Source organism: Protopterus annectens, chromosome 10.part0 (genome assembly GCF_019279795.1).
Source record: "Protopterus annectens isolate FY-2018-M chromosome 10.part0, PAN1.0, whole genome shotgun sequence".
NCBI lineage: Eukaryota > Metazoa > Chordata > Ceratodontiformes > Protopteridae > Protopterus > Protopterus annectens.
The window spans coordinates 1,071,319,497-1,071,340,673 of NC_056744.1; the positions used below are offsets into that span (position 1 = coordinate 1,071,319,497).

General features: G+C 44.7%; 1 protein-coding gene across 1 annotated transcript in view; it reads right to left on the minus strand.

Moving 5' to 3' along the window:
• Window positions 1–21,177, minus strand: part of ZRANB2 (zinc finger RANBP2-type containing 2) — a gene marked incomplete in the record, with an annotated part of 1,076,861 nt that overhangs the window by 397,656 nt on the left and 658,028 nt on the right. Inside the window, 1 exon segment of the mRNA XM_044085816.1 lies at window positions 12,684–12,892. Coding sequence (XP_043941751.1) covers window positions 12,684–12,892 — 209 coding nt within the window.

Consider the following 21,177-nt stretch of genomic DNA (forward strand, 5'->3'; position numbering starts at 1 on the left):
TCGCCACACAAGAGTGGCTTCTTCAGGCAGTTCTAAATATAACAAGTGCAACCACTATTTAAATACAACGTGGAATGGTCAACATGATGCATGCTAGTCATGTGACATTTAACTACAATGTGAGATGGTCACGATGTACAAATGCTAGTCATGCGGCACATTTAATATGGAATAAAATAAAGTTCCATAAAATTCGACGTTTAATATAAAATTCAACATTTAATATTTAAATATGCAAATAAATAAAACTAATCAAAAGGATGAATTTACATTTACATAATCATTTTGCACTTTCATATGTCTGTCATTAAAAAATGGTTTCAAAGATACGTGCCCATTCAAACCTGGAGATGTGCGCTTTCAAGTGTACAATCCAATAAAATTCATCTAATACAGTATAATGAAAAATGTTACCACCAGGAAAAGATTCATAAACATGCAAAACACAAAACGTAAAAAAAAAAAATGCTCTGGCTCTCTGTCAGCTTTTTGATTATACAGCGCATTAGTTAATATATGTCTCAATCTTAGAGATACGATTACCAATATGTTGTTTCAATTTTTTATTAGTCGTACCAACATAGCATCACAGCGTACAAGGACGTATATACTAAATTACTAGCATTACAATTCCCTGTTGCTCTTAGCTGAAATTCTTGACCATGCACTGGATGAACACACTATCTGTACAGATATACTTACAACAGACAGTTTCCACACTTAACGATACCCTTCTTAGTGGTTGTGACCAGGGTAGGAATGCATGGCTGCCCTTTATAACAAAGCAACCATTTCAGATTACCATTTCTCTTATAGCCAAACTGTGGTACATCAGAAATCACTGTTATTAACTCAGGTACATCCTGCAAAATATGCAAGTATTTATTTATAACGTGTCTAACAGTGCTGAGATTTTTATTACAAGTTAGCATGCATCTCACTGTCCATCAGTAACTGGCTCAACAGAGAAAGTGGAACTGGCAGTAGTGGAACGTCGCTGCCTGAATTCATTGGTAATGTTATTTACTACTTGGGTGTCATATCCCTTCATTAATAAAATCATTATTCATTTTCCTTGTCTGACTATACATCAACTAGTCAGATGTGTGTAAATTGAGCTACTCACATCATCCGATTCCTGACTATGTTATCAAATATAAACTGGGGGTGCATGCTACTTCCAAGTAAATAGAAGTTCCGTTTCACAGGTTTCCTGTAGAGTGTAGCAGCGAGTGTACCATCGGTATTCTTACATTTGTGACATCAAGGAAATACATGCGACTAAAAGCTAAATTTTTCTTAAACTTGAAATAGCTGAATGTGTTTGAAATTAAATGGAAAAAAAAAATCAAACTGTTTTGTATTGCCACTCCATATGAGAAACAGATCATCCACATTTCTATTAAATGGATTCTCAGTTAAGATGAATATCCTCTCCCAAACGTACATGTTTGCATATGTGTCAGTGACAGGTGTTGCCCATCGCTACAGCTTTCATCCGTTTGTATATTTTCTTCTAAAAGAGAAAAGAATAGTTGCGTAAAATCTTACCGTAACTATAGATGTCCTCTTCCATGTTGCAGTATTCTTGGTGTGGGATCTCCTGCCTTCAGGCGACTCGTACGTCAGCTCCTATACAAAAGCTTCAGCTTGGCTGTTGCAGCTGCGTGGGATGTCACATGTAGGTCCATTAACCAGGGACCATAAGTGTGACGTCTGCATGCACAATCCTCAGAACTTGAAGCTAAGCAGGAAAAGTAGATAGGCTGCCAAAGGTGACATGTAAAAGACACTAGGTATCTTCCGTAATGGAGAGAGGCATCCGGGAACAGTTAGACTGGTAGAGTCTGTGAGGGGGAATGGTGGGTGGGAAGGAATACTGCAACATGGAAGAGAAGGGCATCTACGGTTATGGTAAGATTTTACACAGCTATTCGATGTCCTTCTATCCCAATATTGCAGTATTCTTGGTGTGGGAGAGTACAACACCTTACTTTGATGAAAGGGTGGCGGATGCAGAAGATGATTCCACAAAGCCATGTAGGATTGCCCTGGCAAATCCTGCGCGTGCATTGGAGATCTGGTCCAATTTTTAATGTTTGGTGAAAGTGTGGGTAGTGGACCATGTTGCTGCTTCTATAATGGGATCTGTTGTCCATGCCTTTTTGGAAGGCCTTGGAAGTGGCCAATGCTCGTGGAGTGTGCCTTAACCCCAGCTGGAGGGGGTTTTCCATGGTGTGAGTAGCAGAAACAGATTGCCTTTCTAATCCAGGATGCAATGGTCTGTTTGGTGACTATCTTGTCCAATGCCCTGGGGTGGAAAGATACAATGAGTTGTTTGGATTTCCTAATGTCTTTAGTTTTGTCCAGGTAAACTCTCAGTTGCCTGTGGACATCTTGGGAGTGTAGTATCCTCTTCTCCTTGGTTATTGGGAGAGGGGAAAAATTGGGTAGAGGAATGGATTGATTTAGAGATGTCACTAACTACCTTGGGTATGAAGGAGGGGTTAGTTCTCAGTATGACCCAGTCTCTGAAGAATGGTGTAGGTGAGCATGCCATTAAGGCTTGTAGCTTGGAAACCCTTCTGGCAGAGGTAATACCCACTAACAGTACTGTTTTCCAAGTACAAAACTGTAGAGAGGCTGTATTAGCCGGCTCGAAGGGGAGCTGGGTGAGTTTTTCCAGGATGAAGTTAGGTCCCATGGAGGAGGGATAGGCTTCTTAGGTGGTCTGATGTGTAAGACCCCTTTAAGGAAAAGTTTCACATGTAGCATGGCTAACAAGGGAGGCTACAGAGGTAAGCAGGCTGATTATGTGGAGAGGTGCACTTTCACTGAAAAATAGGACAGTCCACCCTTTATAAGTCCACACATATATGAGAGAACTAGAGGGTGTCAGTCTCGTAAAGGTTCCTTTCCTGTCTCAGACACCAGTGAGTAAATCTTTCCCATTTAGCAAGGTATGATTTTCTAGTAGTGGGTTTCCTGGCCTCCCTCAGGACTGATAGCATGTCCTCCGAGTAGTAGTGTCTGAATGGGGTTAGTAACTTAGCACTCACAGAGTCAAGGATAACATTTGCAAGTGTGGGTGTAGGAGAGTTCCTTTGTCTTGTGTCAGAAGGTCCACCTTGTGGGGTAACTTGCAGGGATTGCCCTTGGCTAAATAGAAGGGGGAAGCAGTGCTGCCTTGGCCAGTAGGGAGTCACTAGCAAGATTTTTGGTTTGTCCTCCCCGAATTTCAGAAGGACTTTGAATCAGAGGGAAGGCATAAAGGAACTTCCCCTCCCTGGTGAAACTGAAGGCATCTACTCTCCGAGCTTGGGGGGAGTAAGTCTTTGTGCAGAATGTCTGCAGCTACCTGTTCTGGGGGGGGGGGGGGGGGGCAAACAGGTCTATTTGTGGAGTGCCCCACTCTGCCCCACTATGTCTAGGAAGACCATCCTGTCCGGCATCCATTCGTGTTGTGGAGAGGATGTTCTGCTCAGGAGGTCTGCTTGCTTGCTTGTCCTGCAAAGGGATGTAGCTGGCTTGCAGGGATAGGTTGTGCTGGGATGCTAGGTCCCAAATTAGTAGGGCTAGCCTGCACAACTGGTATGCCTTGGTACCTTCCCTGTTTATTGATGTACCACATTACAGTGATATTTGTCCGTCACTATCAGAGGAGGACCTGGTAGCAGTAGGGGTATGAAGGTCTCTAGAGCTAAATGAACTGCTGTCATCTTCCTTACATCAATGTGTTTGGTCTTCATGGGAGGTTGCCACTGAGCTTGGACTCTAAGCGTGCAAGGTGGCTCCCCAACCTGAGTAAGAGGCAACTGTATGCAATATTTGTGTGGGTTGAGGGGGCTACAGTGGAAGCCCCGGGTTTAGTTGTACTAGTAGGATCCACCAAAAGATTTCCTTCTTTAAACAGGGAAGAAGGGGGATAACTTGTTTCAAGCGACTCTGGTGTTGTGACCAGATATTTTTGAGGTACCATTGCAGTTTTCGCACATGCATTCTGGCCAATGGTAGCATCGGAGAGCAAGACTTCCTGGAAGTGGGAAGTTAGAGAAAGAACCTTGTCCTATGGGAGAAAGGCTTTCATTCATTTTTTATTGATTCTGCAACCTAGGAATATCTTGTCCCTGTCTGGGTTCAGGGAGGACTTCTTGAGGTTTGGGGTGAACACTAGACTTTGTAGTAGGGACATAGTGAAGTGAAGATGTCTTAAGAGGGAATCTTCTGACTGTACTAGGATAAGGATGTCATCCAGATATGGGTAAATCTGGATTCCTTGGGTCCTGCAAAAAATAATGGCTGGAGCTAGACACTTTGTAAACACTCTTGGGGCATGGGATAAGCCAAAGAGCAAGGCCGTAAATTGGAATTGCGAGGATAGGCCAGAGACACGCAGAAAACGCCTGTATGAGGGCCTGATTGGAATGTGCAGGTAAGCATCTTTTAGGTCCAAGGTGACCATGAAAGCATTTGAGGGTATGAGGGGTAAGAGAGTGGGAAGTGACAGCATTTTTAAGGACGGTTCCTGCAGGTAAAGATTTAGGAAGGAGAGATCCAAAATGGGTCTCGAAGGACCAGGAACAGACAGGAATAGAATCCCTTTCCTTCTTGTCCTGTGGGAACAGGCTCTATTGTGCCTTGTTGTTGCAAGTCTGACAGAATTTGTGGTAGGAGATTGCATTGTTTTTATGGGGGAAATGGAATGCCCTTCCAGGGGGAGTTTGTTTCCAGGATAGAAAGTATCCTTTTTGAATAATGGTTAAAACCCATTGGTCTGTGGTAATTTTCTGCCAGAAGGGGAGACAGTCGGGTAAGGCGAGCTGAGAGGGGCAGTCACGCATTATTAGGACCTCCCCTGTCCTGAAAGGGTTGTCTAGGCTGAGGTGGGCCAGTGGGCCTGAATGAGGAATGTCTTCTAGTTCCTCTTCTGGCTCTGGAGGAGGAGGCAGCAGAATGTGGGTTACGCCTAACAAAGGTAGTCTTAGCCGGGTAGTTCCTGTAAAATTTGGGTATAGGGGATAGTTGAGATGTTTAATATCCTGTAATTCTTTGCTTTTTTCTTGCAGATTCTTAAATAGGCCTGAAGATTACTTTCCAAAGAGGAAGTTGTGATAAAGGGGGGTGTCCAAGACATTGGACTTGAAGTCCTCTGGCAGATTCTGTAGTCTAAGCCAGGAATATCTCCCAAGGACAGATGCTGATGCTGCAGAGCGAGCAGAAGCTTCTGCAGCACAGTAGCTGCATCTTATAGAGTGTCTAGCCACTTGTAATGCTAAGGACAATTTGGAGGAGATATCCATTTTAATAGGACTCTCAGGAATTGAAGCCAGCATAGAGGTGGCTTGGGATACCAAGTCCAGGGCATACTTGGTCATGTGTGGTTGATAGTTACTGGCTCTGAAGGCCAAAGTGGAGGAAGTGTACACCTTCTTGCCTATCCTATCCATGGATTTGCTATCTTTATCCGTGGGCAATAGGGAGGCAGAAGGTAACAACCTAAACTGTCTATCAGGGGCAGTGGCAATCACTGCTGAGTCTGCTAAGGGTGGATTTATGAGGAATTGTTGTTCCTCTGGCACCTTGTAGAAGCGGTCTGGGCACTTAGGTGCAGGAGGCTGAGAGTCAGGTGTTCTAGAGGCTGCAGTAAAGGCATCCAAGTATGCAGGAAGAACAGGGGGTACAGATGAAGGGGAGGGGGACTCCACTTGCAGCAGTTCAAAGTATCTTTTTTGGGTTTCTGTCATTTGGGAAGCATCCCATCTGAAATGGTCTTTCATTTTGGTGATGGTTTCATCAAATGTAATGTCTTCAGGTGGAGAATCCCCTTCCACAGAATCCTCATCAGGAGAGTAATATCCCTTGGGAGAAGCAATCTGGGATGCATAAGAGATGGATTCATCAGGGGAAGAGTACATATTCATGTTGTTCTTCTTCCTCAAGGAGGGGAGACATGGCAATAGAAGAAGCAGAGGTAGGCCTAGGGCTTAACAGAGGCAATGTAGTTGTGGGAGAGGCAGAAGGCCTAATGGCCATAAATGCCTGCATAAGAGAAGAGATGAAGGCCTAATATGTTTTGTTTTCTGCTTCTTTTTGGTTGGAGTCGGTCTAGGGCTGGGTTTAGCAGCAGCTGTATCAGAGGTCTAGATCCCGGTCGAAGGAACCACCAAATCTGGTTCCCCCTCGACTTCAACAGGCATCGGTGTCTGAGAAAGCTCCATGGACATGCCATCAGCTGTGCAGCGGCCTCCGCAAGGGAGGTCGATGGAGCCGACTGATCTGCCGAGCGCTCAACTCCTACATCGGTAGTTGGTGGGGCATCCAGGTGCGAAGCGGCAGGCGAAGGCCTAGACATCTGGGCCTCCTTTCACGGAGGTTCTTGGGTGGCCTCCAAAGCGGGATCCATCCTGAGAGCCAGCCATTTGAGGCACTGGTTTTCTAAGTAAAGGTTTAAAGCTGCCAGACTGCTACATAAGGTCTTGGGCACATAAGATTTACAAACAGGGTAGGCGTTATGATAGTGTTCCTGGCCTAAGCAGAAAACGCATTTGTCATGGGCGTCCTTATGGGGAATTTGGCGCCCGCATCGGCACTTTCCCTTTTTCCCTGACATCAGTTGAAATCTGAACCTAAATGTTCCAATAGCCAGCAATAGAATAAAATTCCTTTTATTTTAAAACAGCAAGAGGTCACAGTTTGTAATTCAGAACAGCAAAACACAAATAAGCCAAGCGCTTTCACCCAGTAGATTACCAGGCTTTTTCAAGGCAAACAAAGCTGTCCATTACAGAAAAACTTTTTAAATAGCAGAGAATCAAGTTAAAACTCCACCCATTAATTATCTAATAATTAGTAATATTACATTAAAATAATGATAGGCACTAAAAGATGATTTTTCATGTAAAACGTACCTGTTTTGTGAACAACATACTTATTGCTGTAATCAGTAATAAAAAACCTAAACAATACTTTATGTAATATAAAATTCTATTAAATGCATACCATAAATTAAATATGATAAATTAAACAAAGTTAATGCCTACAATGCAATAACATTAAAATCACATTCCCATCCCAAAAAAATTAAAATGTGTTAAATACAATAAGATGGGAAGGAATAAAGGTTATAATAATTATAATAAATACATAGCGTTCTGATTGATGTCACTAAGCTGTCCTATACACAGAGGAACTATGCAATCAGTTGTCCAAATAAATCAATTTTATAAACGTGCTCTTCTCATTTTTAGAACACTGTTAATATTTAGAGCCTCATTCATCCCAGGGGGGGTGCAAGCGTCCAACCTCAACTGCCAAAACAACTCTCGGTTTTCAAGCCTAACCTCCCAGTTGCCCCCTCGTGGGTCAGGAACTACCTGCTCCAAAACCATAAATTTGAGGTTCATCTTGTCACATACCTGAGAATGTTTAAAAAAGGCATTGGTGTCCTTACATCTGGTGATGTCATATTGATGCTCATACACCCTTCTTCTAAGCTGCCTCTCGGTTTTTCCAACATAAAAACCGGAACAGTAAGTACAAATACCCAAATACACCACCCCTTTGGTTGCACAATTAAAATGCTGGTGGAATTTATACTTAAACCTTCTTTTTATGACGAAAACAATAGGAAACTTGGCACTTTGAAATGTGGTCATTGTAACCAATGTCGAACCAAGATACTATTTCCTTCAAGAAGGAATAAGTATAAATTCCACCAGCATTTTAATTGTGGGTAGGAGTGCGTTCCTCCTTGTTTGTTTATGTACCACATAACTGTGGTGTTGTCCATCTTTATTAGAAGTTGTCCTGGATGCAAGAGGTCCTTGAAGGCTGTTAGTGCATTTTTTACAGCTAGCATCTCCTTTTGATTGATGTGTAGTTGCCTTTGGTTTGCAGACCATTTTTTACAGCTAGCATCTCCTTTTGATTGATGTGTAGTTGCCTTTGGTTTGCAGAACATTTGCCCTGTATGCATTGTCCTGCCATGTGTGCACCCCAGGCGTAGTCTGATGAATCTGTTGTCAAGGTTTGGTTTGCTGGAGGTGAGACAAAAGGAAGGCCCTTGTTTGCTTGGCATGCTTAAGCCCACCATAGAAACTCTTTCTGAAGGCAGGGAATGAGAGTTAAACTTGCTTCGAGGCTGTGTCTGTGTTGGGACCATACACTTTTTAGGTACCATTGTAGTTTTCTCATATGCAGCCTTGCATATGCAATTAGTTGAATGCAGGATGCCATGTACCCCAATGCCTGCAGGAATTTCCTTGCAGTGAGCTGGGTAGAAGTTGCCATCTTTTTGAAGTACTGAGCCAGTTGTTTTTGCTGGTCTGGCTTGAGGTAAGCCATCTGGGCCGTTGTATTCAAGCTGGCACCCAGGAAAATTATTTCTTGTGAGGGTATTAGTTTTGATTTCTTTTTGTTTACTGTGTACCCTAGGCAGCTTAGCAACTTTGTTACAAATGACAGATGCTGTAGTAGGATGTCTTTGCTATCCGCTTGGATCAGGCAGTCGTCCAGATATGGATAAATTTGTATTCCTCGTTGGCTGCAGTATGCAATTACTGATGCCAGGCATTTCGTGAATACTCTGGGTGCAGTAGAGAAGCCAAAGGGCAATGCAGAGAATTGATAATGCGTTGTGCCTGCCAAACATTTGAAGCATCTTCTGCAATCTTGTTTGATAGGGACATGCAGGTATGCCTCTTGGAGGTCCAACGTTACCAGCCAAGACTCCTTGCCCAGCATGGGAAGAAGCTGCTGTAGTGTGAGCATTTTAAATTTGGGAATGTCCAGGTACGTGTTTAGAATTGAAACGTCTAAGATGGGTCTCCAGGCTTTGTCCTATCTTGGAACTAGAAACAGTCTTGAGCAAAATCCTTGACCTTGCTCTTTTGCAGGTACCTTTTGAATTGCTTTCATGTTCATGAGAGCTGAAATTTGCTTTTGTGCCTCTGCCCATTGGTTTGTTGGCAGATTTGGCATGCCTCTCATCCGTGGTAAAGTGTGAAAATGAAATCTGTAGCCTCTGGTAATAATATTCAGAACCCATTTGTCCTTTGTTATGATGTGCCAATTTTGTGGAAAGAGAGCCAGTTTTCCTCCTAGAGGTGCTGCCTGGGCATTTTTGCTTGGCAGACGAAGAGGAAAGTCATTGAGTTTGTTTTCTGAAAGGTTGAGATCAGTCTCCCCCTCTGAGTTGTTTGCCATTGTCTAGGCCTGAAGGTACCTTGTGCCTGGCCTCTGCCCCTAGGGCGTCTGTACCTGCCCCTTTGGGGTCTGTCTGAAGCAGGAAAGGACCAGTTTTTTGATGGCCAGTTTCTGCTGAAGCGAGGAGGTTGCACCTGTAAAAAATCTTTAACTGTTTGCATTGATTTTGCCTTTTCCTCCATTTTCTTTAAAACTTCCTCTGCTTTGACACCAAATAATGCATCCTTTTGCAGTGGAGCATCCAGTAACTTTGCTTTGACATGTTCTGGTAGGGTCTGCTCTTTTAACCAAGCATGTCTATGTATTACAGACCCTGTGACCGCTGCTCTACATGAGGCCTCCAAAGAATCAAAACCACACTGCAAGGTATGTTTTCCCACTTGCTCTGCTGCATGCAACAAATCCTGCATCCCTTTGAAATCTAGTTGATCTGTTTGAGGGTCATTTTCTGTTTTAACTGAGTAAGCAAGTACTGCTGGTATTTAATCATGTGGAATTGGCAGTTTAATGCCCTCATGGCCAAAGTGGCAGAGGTATACACTTTCCCCCCCATCTTTCTAATGCCCTGGAATCTCTTTCCGCAGGTAGTGGATTCTTAGCAGTAGAGGCCTTAAACCCTTTGGGACCCTGGGAAATGGTTTCTGGGTCTGCAGCAGGGCTTTTATATAAAAACTTGAGAGTCAGGGACTCAATAGTATCTGTCTGGTTTAGGTGGTGCTGGAGGTAAGGAATCTGGATTTAGACTGGATTCAGTGTAGACATCATCCAGAATGCCTAAAACAGGAGGAATGGCTAGGGGTCTATGCTGAGGTAGAAGAAGAAACTCAGAGTCTTTTCTTGGAGTCAGAGTAATCTTGTCCTTCCCAGTGGAAATACTCTCTCATGGTGTGTAGGGTTTCCCCAAAAGAGAAGTCTTCAGGGGGGGAAACAGAGGGAATAGACTTCTCAGCATCTGAGTCTTCATAGAGAGGGAAGGGGTCATCCTGTTCCTCAGAGACTGCTGAGGAAATGGATTCCTGGTCAGAAGGAGGTAAATCTTCCGCCAGTCTAGGCCTTTTGTCAGGAGGGGGCTGGGTGTCCGAGAGGTAGTCGTATTTTCTAAGTCTGCGGTAGACAGGGGCTGCGTAGGCGCCTCACTGAATACCGAAGATCCAGCGGCAGGCCTAACTGAGACCTCGGTATCTGGTCTAGGTCTAGGCTGCCTGTCTTCGTCCTTGTGTTTTTTAAACATAGCAGTTGTCGGTGGTTCCGACGACATGATGTAGTTGAATTTTCTGCTGTCGGGCGGTATCAGCCCGACGCTTAATAGTGCATTTATTGAACCTAGCGCAAAACCGACAACCAGAAACGTTGTGGTCTGGGCCTAGGTAAGGAATACAGTAAGAATGAAAATTCTTATGAGGTATTTGCTTCCCACAACAAATACAATTATTAACTTTGTCTGACATCGGTCTGAGGCAAGAAAAGTTTCCCCAATGTGGTAATTAGCTTTATAGAAGACTTCGGCTGAAATTCTGTTCGAAAATCTCAGGAGCTGGCCGACAGGCACTTGCGAACTGCTTCTGCTTCGGGCACCGTGTGGCAAGAAAGACTGAAGAAAATGGCGTTGGCTCGCTTTTATACCCCTGCCGCACTGACGTCAGGGAAGAAGCGATGACAACCGACACCGGACCAAGGCTTTGGAATTCAGGCCGACTGCGGGACCACCGGCAGAAAAACCCAAGTGTGATGACTGCAGCAGCATAGCACGATGAGCATCTTCTCAGACAGTGGTGGGTACTATAGGGGCCAAAATGGCACCATAACAGAGCTGGGACTTGAACGCAGACAATGTCTGCTCCCAGTCCAGCTGAGTATGACTCCAGAGAGACCTGCAAGAATGAATGAAAGCAGCAGAAGAGGTCCTGGAATGAACCAGCCTTGACAACTCTTTCTCAGATGACCTAACCTGTCCCCTCTGTACAGAGCTGTTGGTGACAGAGATTTCTTCAGGGTAGGCGTAATGGCTTTGACAGGGGAACCAGAAACATGCCAAACTAAACCAGCAGCTCTGGGGACTTTACGGGGAGTGAGCTTCTCCAAAATAGGCTGGTTCCGATTTTCAAGTCTACTTTTCTTCTTGGCCGTATCCTGCCAGAGTCGAGAAGGCCAAAAGGGTGAACTCAGGAGACAAAATGCTTTTAACTACAAGTTAACTTCTTCTGTGAAAGTCCTAGCACTAACATTTTTGCATGTAGAACAGTCTGCAATAAGATGGACAGGTCCAGTGTACATAAGTCATATGGATCTTATGGGGGATTGTATGCCCACACTGGCCACATATTCAGAACCCTTGCTTCTGTTCCTTGTCCACTGTAAGCAATAACTAACCCAAACACTAGAAAAAAAGGGGGAGGTGGGGTTTAAAAATCAGGAGTCCCCCCAAGGGGAAGGGTAAAGAAAGGAAAACGGCCAATGGCCTAGATGTTTTGACTGGGTGTTGTTGGGAGGGATGAGACAAAGGTAAAGTTTGTGAAGGAGAAAATTAAAAGTAAAGCACTAAAGCATCTGAATGACCTGAAAACTTGCCTAACACAGCAATAGACAGACCAAAATTAAGCACTAATCTGTCTGTAAGATGAAGAAGAAGAAAAAAAACAACTCTTCCTTAGAGGCTTATGCTCTTCAGAGACATTGTTGTGTTGATGGTGACATGACCTGGAAAATCCCCAACAGATAGGGGCTTATAGGTTGGGGAGCATGAGCTTGTAGGAGATTATCACCAGAGGGTGCCAACAGCATTAGTCTTGTTGATTCCAGTGTCTGGACAGGACCTGAGAAATCAAAATGTTACAAAAATCCAACCATAAAAAGACAGTCATGTGGATCTTATGGCGAGATTTTATGTCTACACTGGCCACATTTTCTCTAAAGAGCATAAGCCTCTATTGAAGAGCTTTTTTTTCCTTCTTATGAGTTTATTTCAATGGCAAACATGAAGATACGAGCCTAAGGATTCACAGAGAAACTGACAGCTGTTCACTTACAGACTGGAAAGTGCATGATGAATTTTGTCAGCATTAAATGGAAGCTGTTACGGACAACTGGGAAAAAGTACTAAACTGCCTCCCACGTTACCACTCATTAGCACAAGCAGCATAAGAAAATATTTACTGAAGAATACTATCAAGGAAGGCTTTGACTTGTGAGTGAAGTTTCACAATTAATGCACACTCACTAAAGATATGTACAAACACAATTTAGCCAGCTGTACAAAACAGGTAAAAGCTACTTTCATTACTGCTGCAACGTAGTTGACTGAAGACAGCTTTTCTGGTCAAAATTAGTAACCCAAGTAAATGGAAATAAATGCAAAAGACCATATACAACATATGGAAACTGAAGCAAAAAAAAACATTCTAATAATTGTAAAAGATTTAAAAAAGTTAAAACAGATACTGACATTTGCTTGATGTCACCCTTGACCTGTACCCGTTTACCTGGTCCTAGACCTTGAACTTGAATGAGAGGAAGATCGTGACGATGATCTGGAAGATCCAGATTTTGAGCTACTTCTTGACTTTTTGGTTTCATCTCCACTATCAAGGTTATATTTAGATAGATCTGCATCATCATCGTCGTCCTCGTCTTCATCCTCCTCCTCCTCCTCAACACGACCACCTCCAGTATCTTTTTCATCCTCTTCATCCTGATGAATGAAAAAATATACAATCTGAACTTAATTTACATAGCCACCAAGTTTACAATAATAGGTGAATGCACATGTATTATACACAAATACTTCAAAAGTTTCAGGATCTGCATAACGCACTAGTGTGTGCAGGAGTATATGAAAGAGAGAGAAACGCAAAACCACAAAGTGACCATCTTTTCATAAGGTCTTCAACATTAAACCGTACGACTCTAGTAACAGAATGAAAACCTCAAGGCCCAGTGAGAAATTCATACGTTAACAAGCAACACACCCTTTACGATCCCTTACAAGCATCTTATGCCTCCCCTAAGTGAAAAATTCTAAGCAAAAAATTTTTTGAGAGGGAGAAAGCCATCAATACCACTCATACATCCCTTACTTGACTTCATGGTCCATTAACTCAGAGAAATGACCACAAAAACATTACTGCCCATATACAACAGAAACCAAACTAGCAATGTTTTCTAAGCAAACGTCAATCTTTAAGTTGAATGTTGGCAAGTTAAAATCAACAATTTGAAACACTGTCGGCTGGCACTGGTTAACAGGGGAAGTACTGTATCACTAAAAACAGATGTGTGAAGTGTACACCATAACCACCAACTTAAGCATTTCTGCCCTCAAAATACAGGGCAAGTTATATAGCTCACTCTGTCAGCAGTCCACCTGGCTAAACGTTTTGTTATTAGTAGTTAGAGAGACTAATCAATACATGCATGGTACAATTTAACCCTAATACAATTCTGTCATTAGAATGACAAACTTTAAAATGGAAACTCTCAAAGTCACACAGTACACATGTGCACACAGACATCAGATTTAGCTTTAGTTGCTTTATCACATCACTAGCTATGGCAGCATGAAAGATCAGTTGTGAAAAATCTTACCATAACCATAGATGTCCTTCTCTTCCATGTTGCAGTATTCTTACTGTGGGATCCTCCACCTCAGGCGACCCGAATGTCCGGCTCCTATGCAAAAGCTTAAGCCTGGTTGCTGCCAAGTGCGTGGGACATCACATGCAGGGTCATAAACCATGGGCCTTAAATGTGATGTCTGCACACACAGACCTCAGAACTGACTGCCCAGTCGGACAACAGTCTAAGGGGTACCAGAAAAATGCCCCTCTAGACAGGTTAAATGTAATGAAGGGGTTTGGTTGGGGGGGGGTGCAACATGAAAGGGGACATCTATGGTTATGGTAACATTTTTCACACCTAAATCTATGTCGTCTTATTCCCATGTTGCGGTATTCTTACTGTGGGAGAGTGCCACAGCTCAAGAGGAGGAAAGGGTGGTGAAAGTAGCAGCAGTTACCAGGAATCCATGCAGGATTGCCCTTACAAATCCTGCCCTGGCTCTGAAAACATGGTCTAATTTGTAATGTTTGGTAAAGGTATGCACAGAGGACCATGTGGCTACCTCAAGAATGGTGGCTGTGCCCAGGCCTTTGAGGAAGGCTCCAGAAGATGCCACGGCTCTTGCAGAATGTGTCTTAATGCTGTAAGGCAAGTCTTTGCTATGGTAAGGGAAGCATTTTCGTATCCATGAGGATATAAGTTGTTTGCTTACAGCCTTGCCCAGGGTGTTGGGGTGGAAGGACACAAAGAACTAATTTGACTTCCTAATGGCTTTGGTTTTCTCCAAACAGAACCTTAATTGTCTGTGGACATCAAGGGAGTGGAGTACTCTCTCACTGTCATTCTGAGGAGAGGGAAAGAAGGTAGGTAAATGAATGGACTGATCCAGGGACAGTTCATTGACCACTTTGGGCATGAAGGAGAGATTGGTGTGAAGGGTCACCCTCTCTTTGTGGGGGATTGTGCAGGGTGGGGATGCCATGAGGGCTTGCAGTTCACAGACCCTTGTGGCTGAAGTAAGTTCTACTAATAGGACAGTTTTCCAGGTACACATCTACAGAGAAGCAGAGCTTGTTGGTTCAAAGGGTGCAATAGTGAGTTTTTGTAGCACGTAGTTCAAGTCCCAAAGGGGGGTATATGTTTCTTCGGTGGTCTGATGTAGGAATAGTTTGACATCGAGCCTGGAAAGAAGAGGTGGATCCAAAGGTAAGCAGGCTGAAATGGCAGATAAGTGGACTTTCACTGAAGACTATGAAAGTTCTGATTTTAATCAGTTCACGCACACAGGCTAGGACTACTGGAACATCCACCTGAAAGGGGTCCCTTTGCCTTTGGAGACACCATATGGAGAACATTTTCCATTTTGAAAGATGGAATCGCCTCGTAGTGGATTTCCTGGCCTCCTGCACATCCTCTGAGTACCAGTGTCCAAAGGGGATCAAGAATTTATCATCCACAGGGTTAAGCAAAGCATCTCCAGGTGTGAATGAATGAGAGATTCCTTCTGTTGTGTGAGCAGGTCACCTTGAGAGGCAACTTGCAGTGACTGCCCTTGGCAAGAGATTGAAGAGGAAATCAATGCTACCCTGGTCAAAAGGGAGTCACCAAGATTCTTGGCCTGTCCCTCTGGATTTTTACGAGGACATTCTGAATGTGGGAAGGGAGGGAGGCATAAAGGAAAGTATTTTTGTGTAAGAACTTACCATAACCTTAGATGTACTCCTCTTCTATATGATGATGTATTCATGACATTAGGGAGTTTTGCCTCTGGTGAACTCATAAGTCTGGCCATTATACAAAAGTTAAATGCTACTGCTAGGGTGTGCATGACTTCCTGCGCCTCTCTTGGACATCAGTCATAAACGGACATCAGCACGCACCTCTTTAGAATTGAATGCTGCCAGATACAGCGACAATGGAATGGTTACTCCGGGAATCGTCCAAGTGTGAGGGGAAGGCTTGGTGGGAAACTATACAGCAGCATATAGAAGAGAAAGACATCTAAGGTTGTGGTAAGTTGTTACACAGCAATACTATGTCCTTCTATTCATATATTGCTGTATTCATGACATCAAGGAGAGTGCAAGTGCTCCTGTCCTAAATGAAGGGGTAGGGAACTAGAAGCACCTTCCACAAACCCATGGAGGATGGCACCAACAAATCCCACCCTGGCTCTAGAGACTATACCCAGTTTGTAGCAGCAGTGTTCAAACCTTTAAGGAAAGCCCATGAGGAGGACATTGCCCTGGTGGAGTGTGCCCTAACTGGGGTTGGGACTGACTTACCATGGTTAGTGTAGCAAAATGGTTTCTGATATCCATCAGGATACTTGCTTGGGAACAGGTTGACCCAGAGCTCTGGAGGGAAGATGAATAGCCTGTCAGATTTTCTGAAGGATTTGGATTTGGCCAAATAAAACCTTAGCTGTCTGTGTACATCTAGGGCATGAAGTATCCTCTCTGCTCTGCAGAGTGGAGAAAAAGGTTGGCAGATTGATAGTCTGATTTAAGGACAAGTCGTTTACCACTTTGGGTATGAATGTGGGGGTTAGTACGTAAGCATACACAGTCTTTGTGGAAGACAACGAAGGGGAGGGTATGCCATAAGGGCCTGGAGTTTGGAGACCCTTCAGGCAGAGGTTATGGCCACCAAGAGTATGGTCTTCCAAGTGCAGTGCTGGAGGGAGGTGTCTTTGGCTGGTTCAAATGATGGGAGACTCAATTTTTCTAGGTCAAAGTTAAGGTCTCAAGGAGGCGGAACTGGCTTCCTTGGTGGTCTGAGGAGAAGAGTCCCTCTCAGGAAAAGTTTGACCTGTAATCTAGATGCTAAAGGAGGTGCCAGGGGTAGACAAGCCGAGATGGCAGATAGGTGGATTTTAATAGAGTATGATAGCCCAGACTTCATGAGATTACACAGGTAGGACAAGACCACTGGGGTTCTACAGTCAGTGGTTGTAGGCCATTTTTCTGACACCATAAGGAAAATCTCTTTCACTTTAACAGGTAGGATTTTTGGGTAGTTGGTTTTCTGGCCTCCTGCAGAACCTGGATCATGTCCTCTGTATACAGGTGGTCTGAAGGTAATAAAACACCCCATCACCCACAAAGTGAGATTCTGAGTGGATAGCTGAGAGTGCAAGAGTGCTCCCTTGTCTTGTATGAGCAGGTCCATTCTCTGGGGTAACTTGTGGTGATTGCCCTTGGCTAGGTGAAATAGTAGGGAGAATCTATGCTGCCTTGGCCAGTAGGGAGTCACCAGCAAGATATGAGGTTGTTCCTTCTGAATTTTCAGGATGGCTCTTTGAATGAAAGGGAAGGGGGGAATGCATATGCATACATCCCCTTTCAAGAGATTGATAGAGCATCCACCTTCCAAGCCTCTGGGTGAAATGCCCTGGAGCAGAAGTTTGGAAACTGTCTGTTCATGGGTTGAGGCGAAAAGATCCACATTCGGAATACGCCATCGGTGGACCTGGTCTAGAAACACTTCCCTATTCAGCATCCATTTGTGAGCCAGGGTTATGGTCCTGCTTAAGGAGTCTACCATCACATTGTCTGCAGAGGGGATATATACCGCTTGGAGAAGGATTTATTTCTCCAGTGCTATTTCCCAAGCCTGCAGTGCTAGTCTGCACAAGAGGTAGGACCTTGCACCCTGTTTGTTGGTGTACCAACAGCACAGTTGTGTTGTCTGTGTATCACATCATGGTGCCTGGGAGAAGCTGACCCTTAAAAATATCCAAAGCTAGTATCAAGACTCATTTCCTTGATATCGATGTGATCTTTTTGTTGAGTGGGGCTCCATGCGTTCCTCACTCTCCAGTTTCTTAGGGTTGCTCCCCAGCCTGTGTCTGAAGCATCTGTGAAAAGGTCTTGTTTTGGGGGTGTGGGCTGGAGGGGCAGGCCTAGGTTTGACTGAATCTGGGAGATCCACCACTTCAACTCCTTGGACAGGCAAGGAAGCATGGGGATCATGAACTCTAAAGGATGTAGATGTTACTTCCAGATGTTTCTCAAATACCACTAAAGGTTCCTCATATGTAACCTTGCCAGGGGGACCATGGGGATAGCTGAGGCCATGAATCCTAAGATTCTGAGGAATTCCCTGGCTGAGATGGTTTTGAGAAAAATGATCCCCTGGAAGAAATATGTGAGGGTCACAATCTTTTTCTGATGGCAGACAATCCATCATTTCCCTGGTCAGAATCCAGCATCCTAGAAACACCTGACCCTGAGAGGGTGTAGGGAATGATTTTATTGTGATTTACGGTGAATCCCAGAACTGTAAGGAGGGAGATGGTGAACTGCAAGTGTTGCAAGGCCATTGAACTTGAGGTAGCCTGGAAAAGAATGTCATCTACATAAGGAAAAGGCTGTATTGCTTTCTTCCTGGAAAATGCCATGACTGGTTCCAGACATTTTGCAAATACTCTTGGGGCCGTAGAGAGACCAATGGGTAAAGCACTGAACTGACAGTGTGTAGAATCCACAGAGAAGCAGAGGTACTTTTTGAAGAGAGGGGTGGACAGGGATGTGCAAGTAGGTGTCTTTTATGTCTAGGGACACTAGGAAAGCCTGAGGCAGAATGACTGGCAGAAGGGTTGGGAGAGACAGCATCCTGAAGGAGGGGACTCAGAGGAAGGTGTTTAGGTGGGATAGGTCCAGGATAGGCCTCCAGGGACCATCCTTCCCAGGGACCAGGAAAATTCTTGAATAAAAACCTTTTCCTCTTGCAGGTGACGGGACCTCCTGGATGGTTCCTTGAGCATGAAGTTCCTGCAGGATGGGAGGAAAAAGTGGGATTTGGTCTTTGGGTGGGGGAGGGATACCTTTGGGAGTGGGTCTGGTCTCCCAGGTCATAATGTATCCCTGCTTTATGACAAATAGGACCCAGGAGTCCTGGGTAACCTGCTTCCAAGTGGCAAGGGAGAGGCGCATGGATAGAGGGGTGTCTGGGTATAGGGCCTTGCTAGTCACAGACTACCAGGCTTTCCCCTGAAAGGACAGTTTAGAGGATGGAGTGGAGGAGACGGACCTAGAAAGGGTGCTGTTTCCTGCGGTCTTTTCTAGGCTTAGCTTGTATTTTCTTAGCTAAGGACCTGACAAAGGAAGGTTTAGCTGAGTAATTTCTCTGAAAGCATGGAAATGGGGAGACAAAGGTATGTCTCTATTCCTGCAGTTCCTTACCTTTGGTCTGGAGGGACTTAAGAGTTCAGCAGCTGCTGAAAAAAATAGGTTTTTGTTGTCTAGGTGTGCATCTAGGAGCTTGTCTTTGATGTCATCAGGGAGGGGTTGCAGCCTTAACCAGGAATACCTTCTGAAGACAGATCCAGTGGTAGCTGCCCTTGCAGATGCTTCTACAGCATTGTAGTTGCACTTGAAGTGCTTGGTCACTTGTGTGCAGGAGTTCAGGACAGAGAAAATTTTAGCTTTAGCAGTGGAATCAGGGACCTATCCCAGTTGGGAACTCTCCCAGTTGCTTAACCACATCTTTCAAAAGAGCCAAGGAATACTTGGTCATGTGGGCCTGGTAATTGATTGCTCTTACTGCTAAGGTGGCAGAAGTATAAACTTTCTTTCCCAGACGTTCCATCATTCTGCTCTCTTTGTCAGAGGGCAGTAGAGAGGTGGAGGGAAGTAACTTTGAGGTTCTGTTCGTTGTCATGGAAAAATCTGAAGAAGGGGCTTTATACATGAAGGTAGCTTTCTCAGGCACCTTGTAGAATCTAGCTGGATGCTTGGGTGCTGGGGGCTGTAAATCATCCGGGTTTCTTGAAGCAGCCAGGAAGGCATCTAGAAAAGCAGGGTGTACTGGAGGCACAGCAAAAGGGCTTGGAGACTTCAGTTGAAGTTCATAGTATCTCTTTTGGGTCTGTCACTTGACTGCTGTCCCATTTGAAAAAATTTTGCAGTTTGGTGATGGTCTCACTAAAGGTGAGGTCCTTACCAGGGGAGTCAGTGCCACTGGATTCCTCCTCTGGTGAAGCATATCCCAGAGGAGAAGTGATCTGAGAAGAATCGGTGAGGGACTCATCATCAGATAAATCCTTCTTCTGAAGAGACATCTGGGGCAGGCCCTTTAGGGTAGAGGGTGTAGGAGCTTGTGCAAGCGTCATGCCCTGACACAAGGCCAGAAAGGCATTGAGCAGGCCTTCAGCGAAGGCCTGTCAATTTGGAGACAGTTTGACAGGTGAAGCAGGCAGAGGCTGAGAAATATGTTTAGTTTTCTATTTACTCTTCTTATGGGTCTCAGGGAGAGAGGATTCAGAAATGCGGTGGAGGGTAGGAGACTCGGATGCTGTCTGGCACTCCACTAAATCAGAGACTATGTCCTCACTTACCACAATTTGCAGCACTGGCCCTCGGATAATAACAAGCCTCGGATTCCCCTCAGCAACAGAGTCGGTAGCCTGAGATTCGCTCCAAAACGTGACCTCAGGAAAAGGATAGATTTCTTCTGGGCCTTCTACCAAAGGAAGCTCTGAGGAGTCCAGCTCGGACTCCGGCCCTTCACTAGCCTCAAGAGCGATGGCTGGAATGGAGGGCGCAGCAGTCTGTTCGGGCCTACTCTTTTTGGCCATCTTGACTAGGGGCTCGTCCGAGTGTTCCAACATACGGGTCCATCTTAGATGCTAGACGTTTGAGTCTCTGATTTTCAAGGTATATTTTTAAGGCTGCAAGACTGCTTTTGAGGGTCTTGGAGACAAATGCCTGACAAATACTACTGGTGGTACGGTCGTGTTCAGGGCCAAGGCAGTGCTCATGCGAATCCTTATGTGGAATTTGCCTTCCACACCTACACTTGCCCTTCCTAACTGACATATAACACAACAGTAGAAAATAAAATAGAAAACCCTAAGGGGTATTTATCTGAAGTCAGATGAAGAAAATGCTTCTATTGGCAACGCGACAACTGGAGCTAGCAGTCACACAGGCGGCAGATAAGCTCTGGGGAGGTGCGCACCGACAGATGTCCAAGAGGCGCTGATGTCACGTGCACCCTAGTGGAAGCATTTAACTTTTCTATAATGGCCAGACGTATGAGAGTTCACCAGAGGCAAACTCCGTGATGTCATGAATACAGCAGCATATGAATAGAAGGACATCAGTCCCCCCCATGAGATGGAGAAGGCATCCACTTTCCAGGCTAGTGGGGAGGGATCACTGGAGCAGAAAAGCTGCAATTGTCTGTTCAGGGGGAGGCAAACAGATGTATTTGTGGTGTGTCTCACTGGTGGACAAAGTCTAAGAGCACATCTCTGTGCAACATCCACGTGTGATGCAGAGAGGTAATCTGCTAAGGGCATCCGCCTGGTGGTTGTCCTGGGTTGGAATATAGACCACCTGCAGTGTGATGTTATGCAAAGAGGCTAGCTCCTATGCCTGCATTGCAGCCTGCAGAGTAGGTAAAACCTGGTCC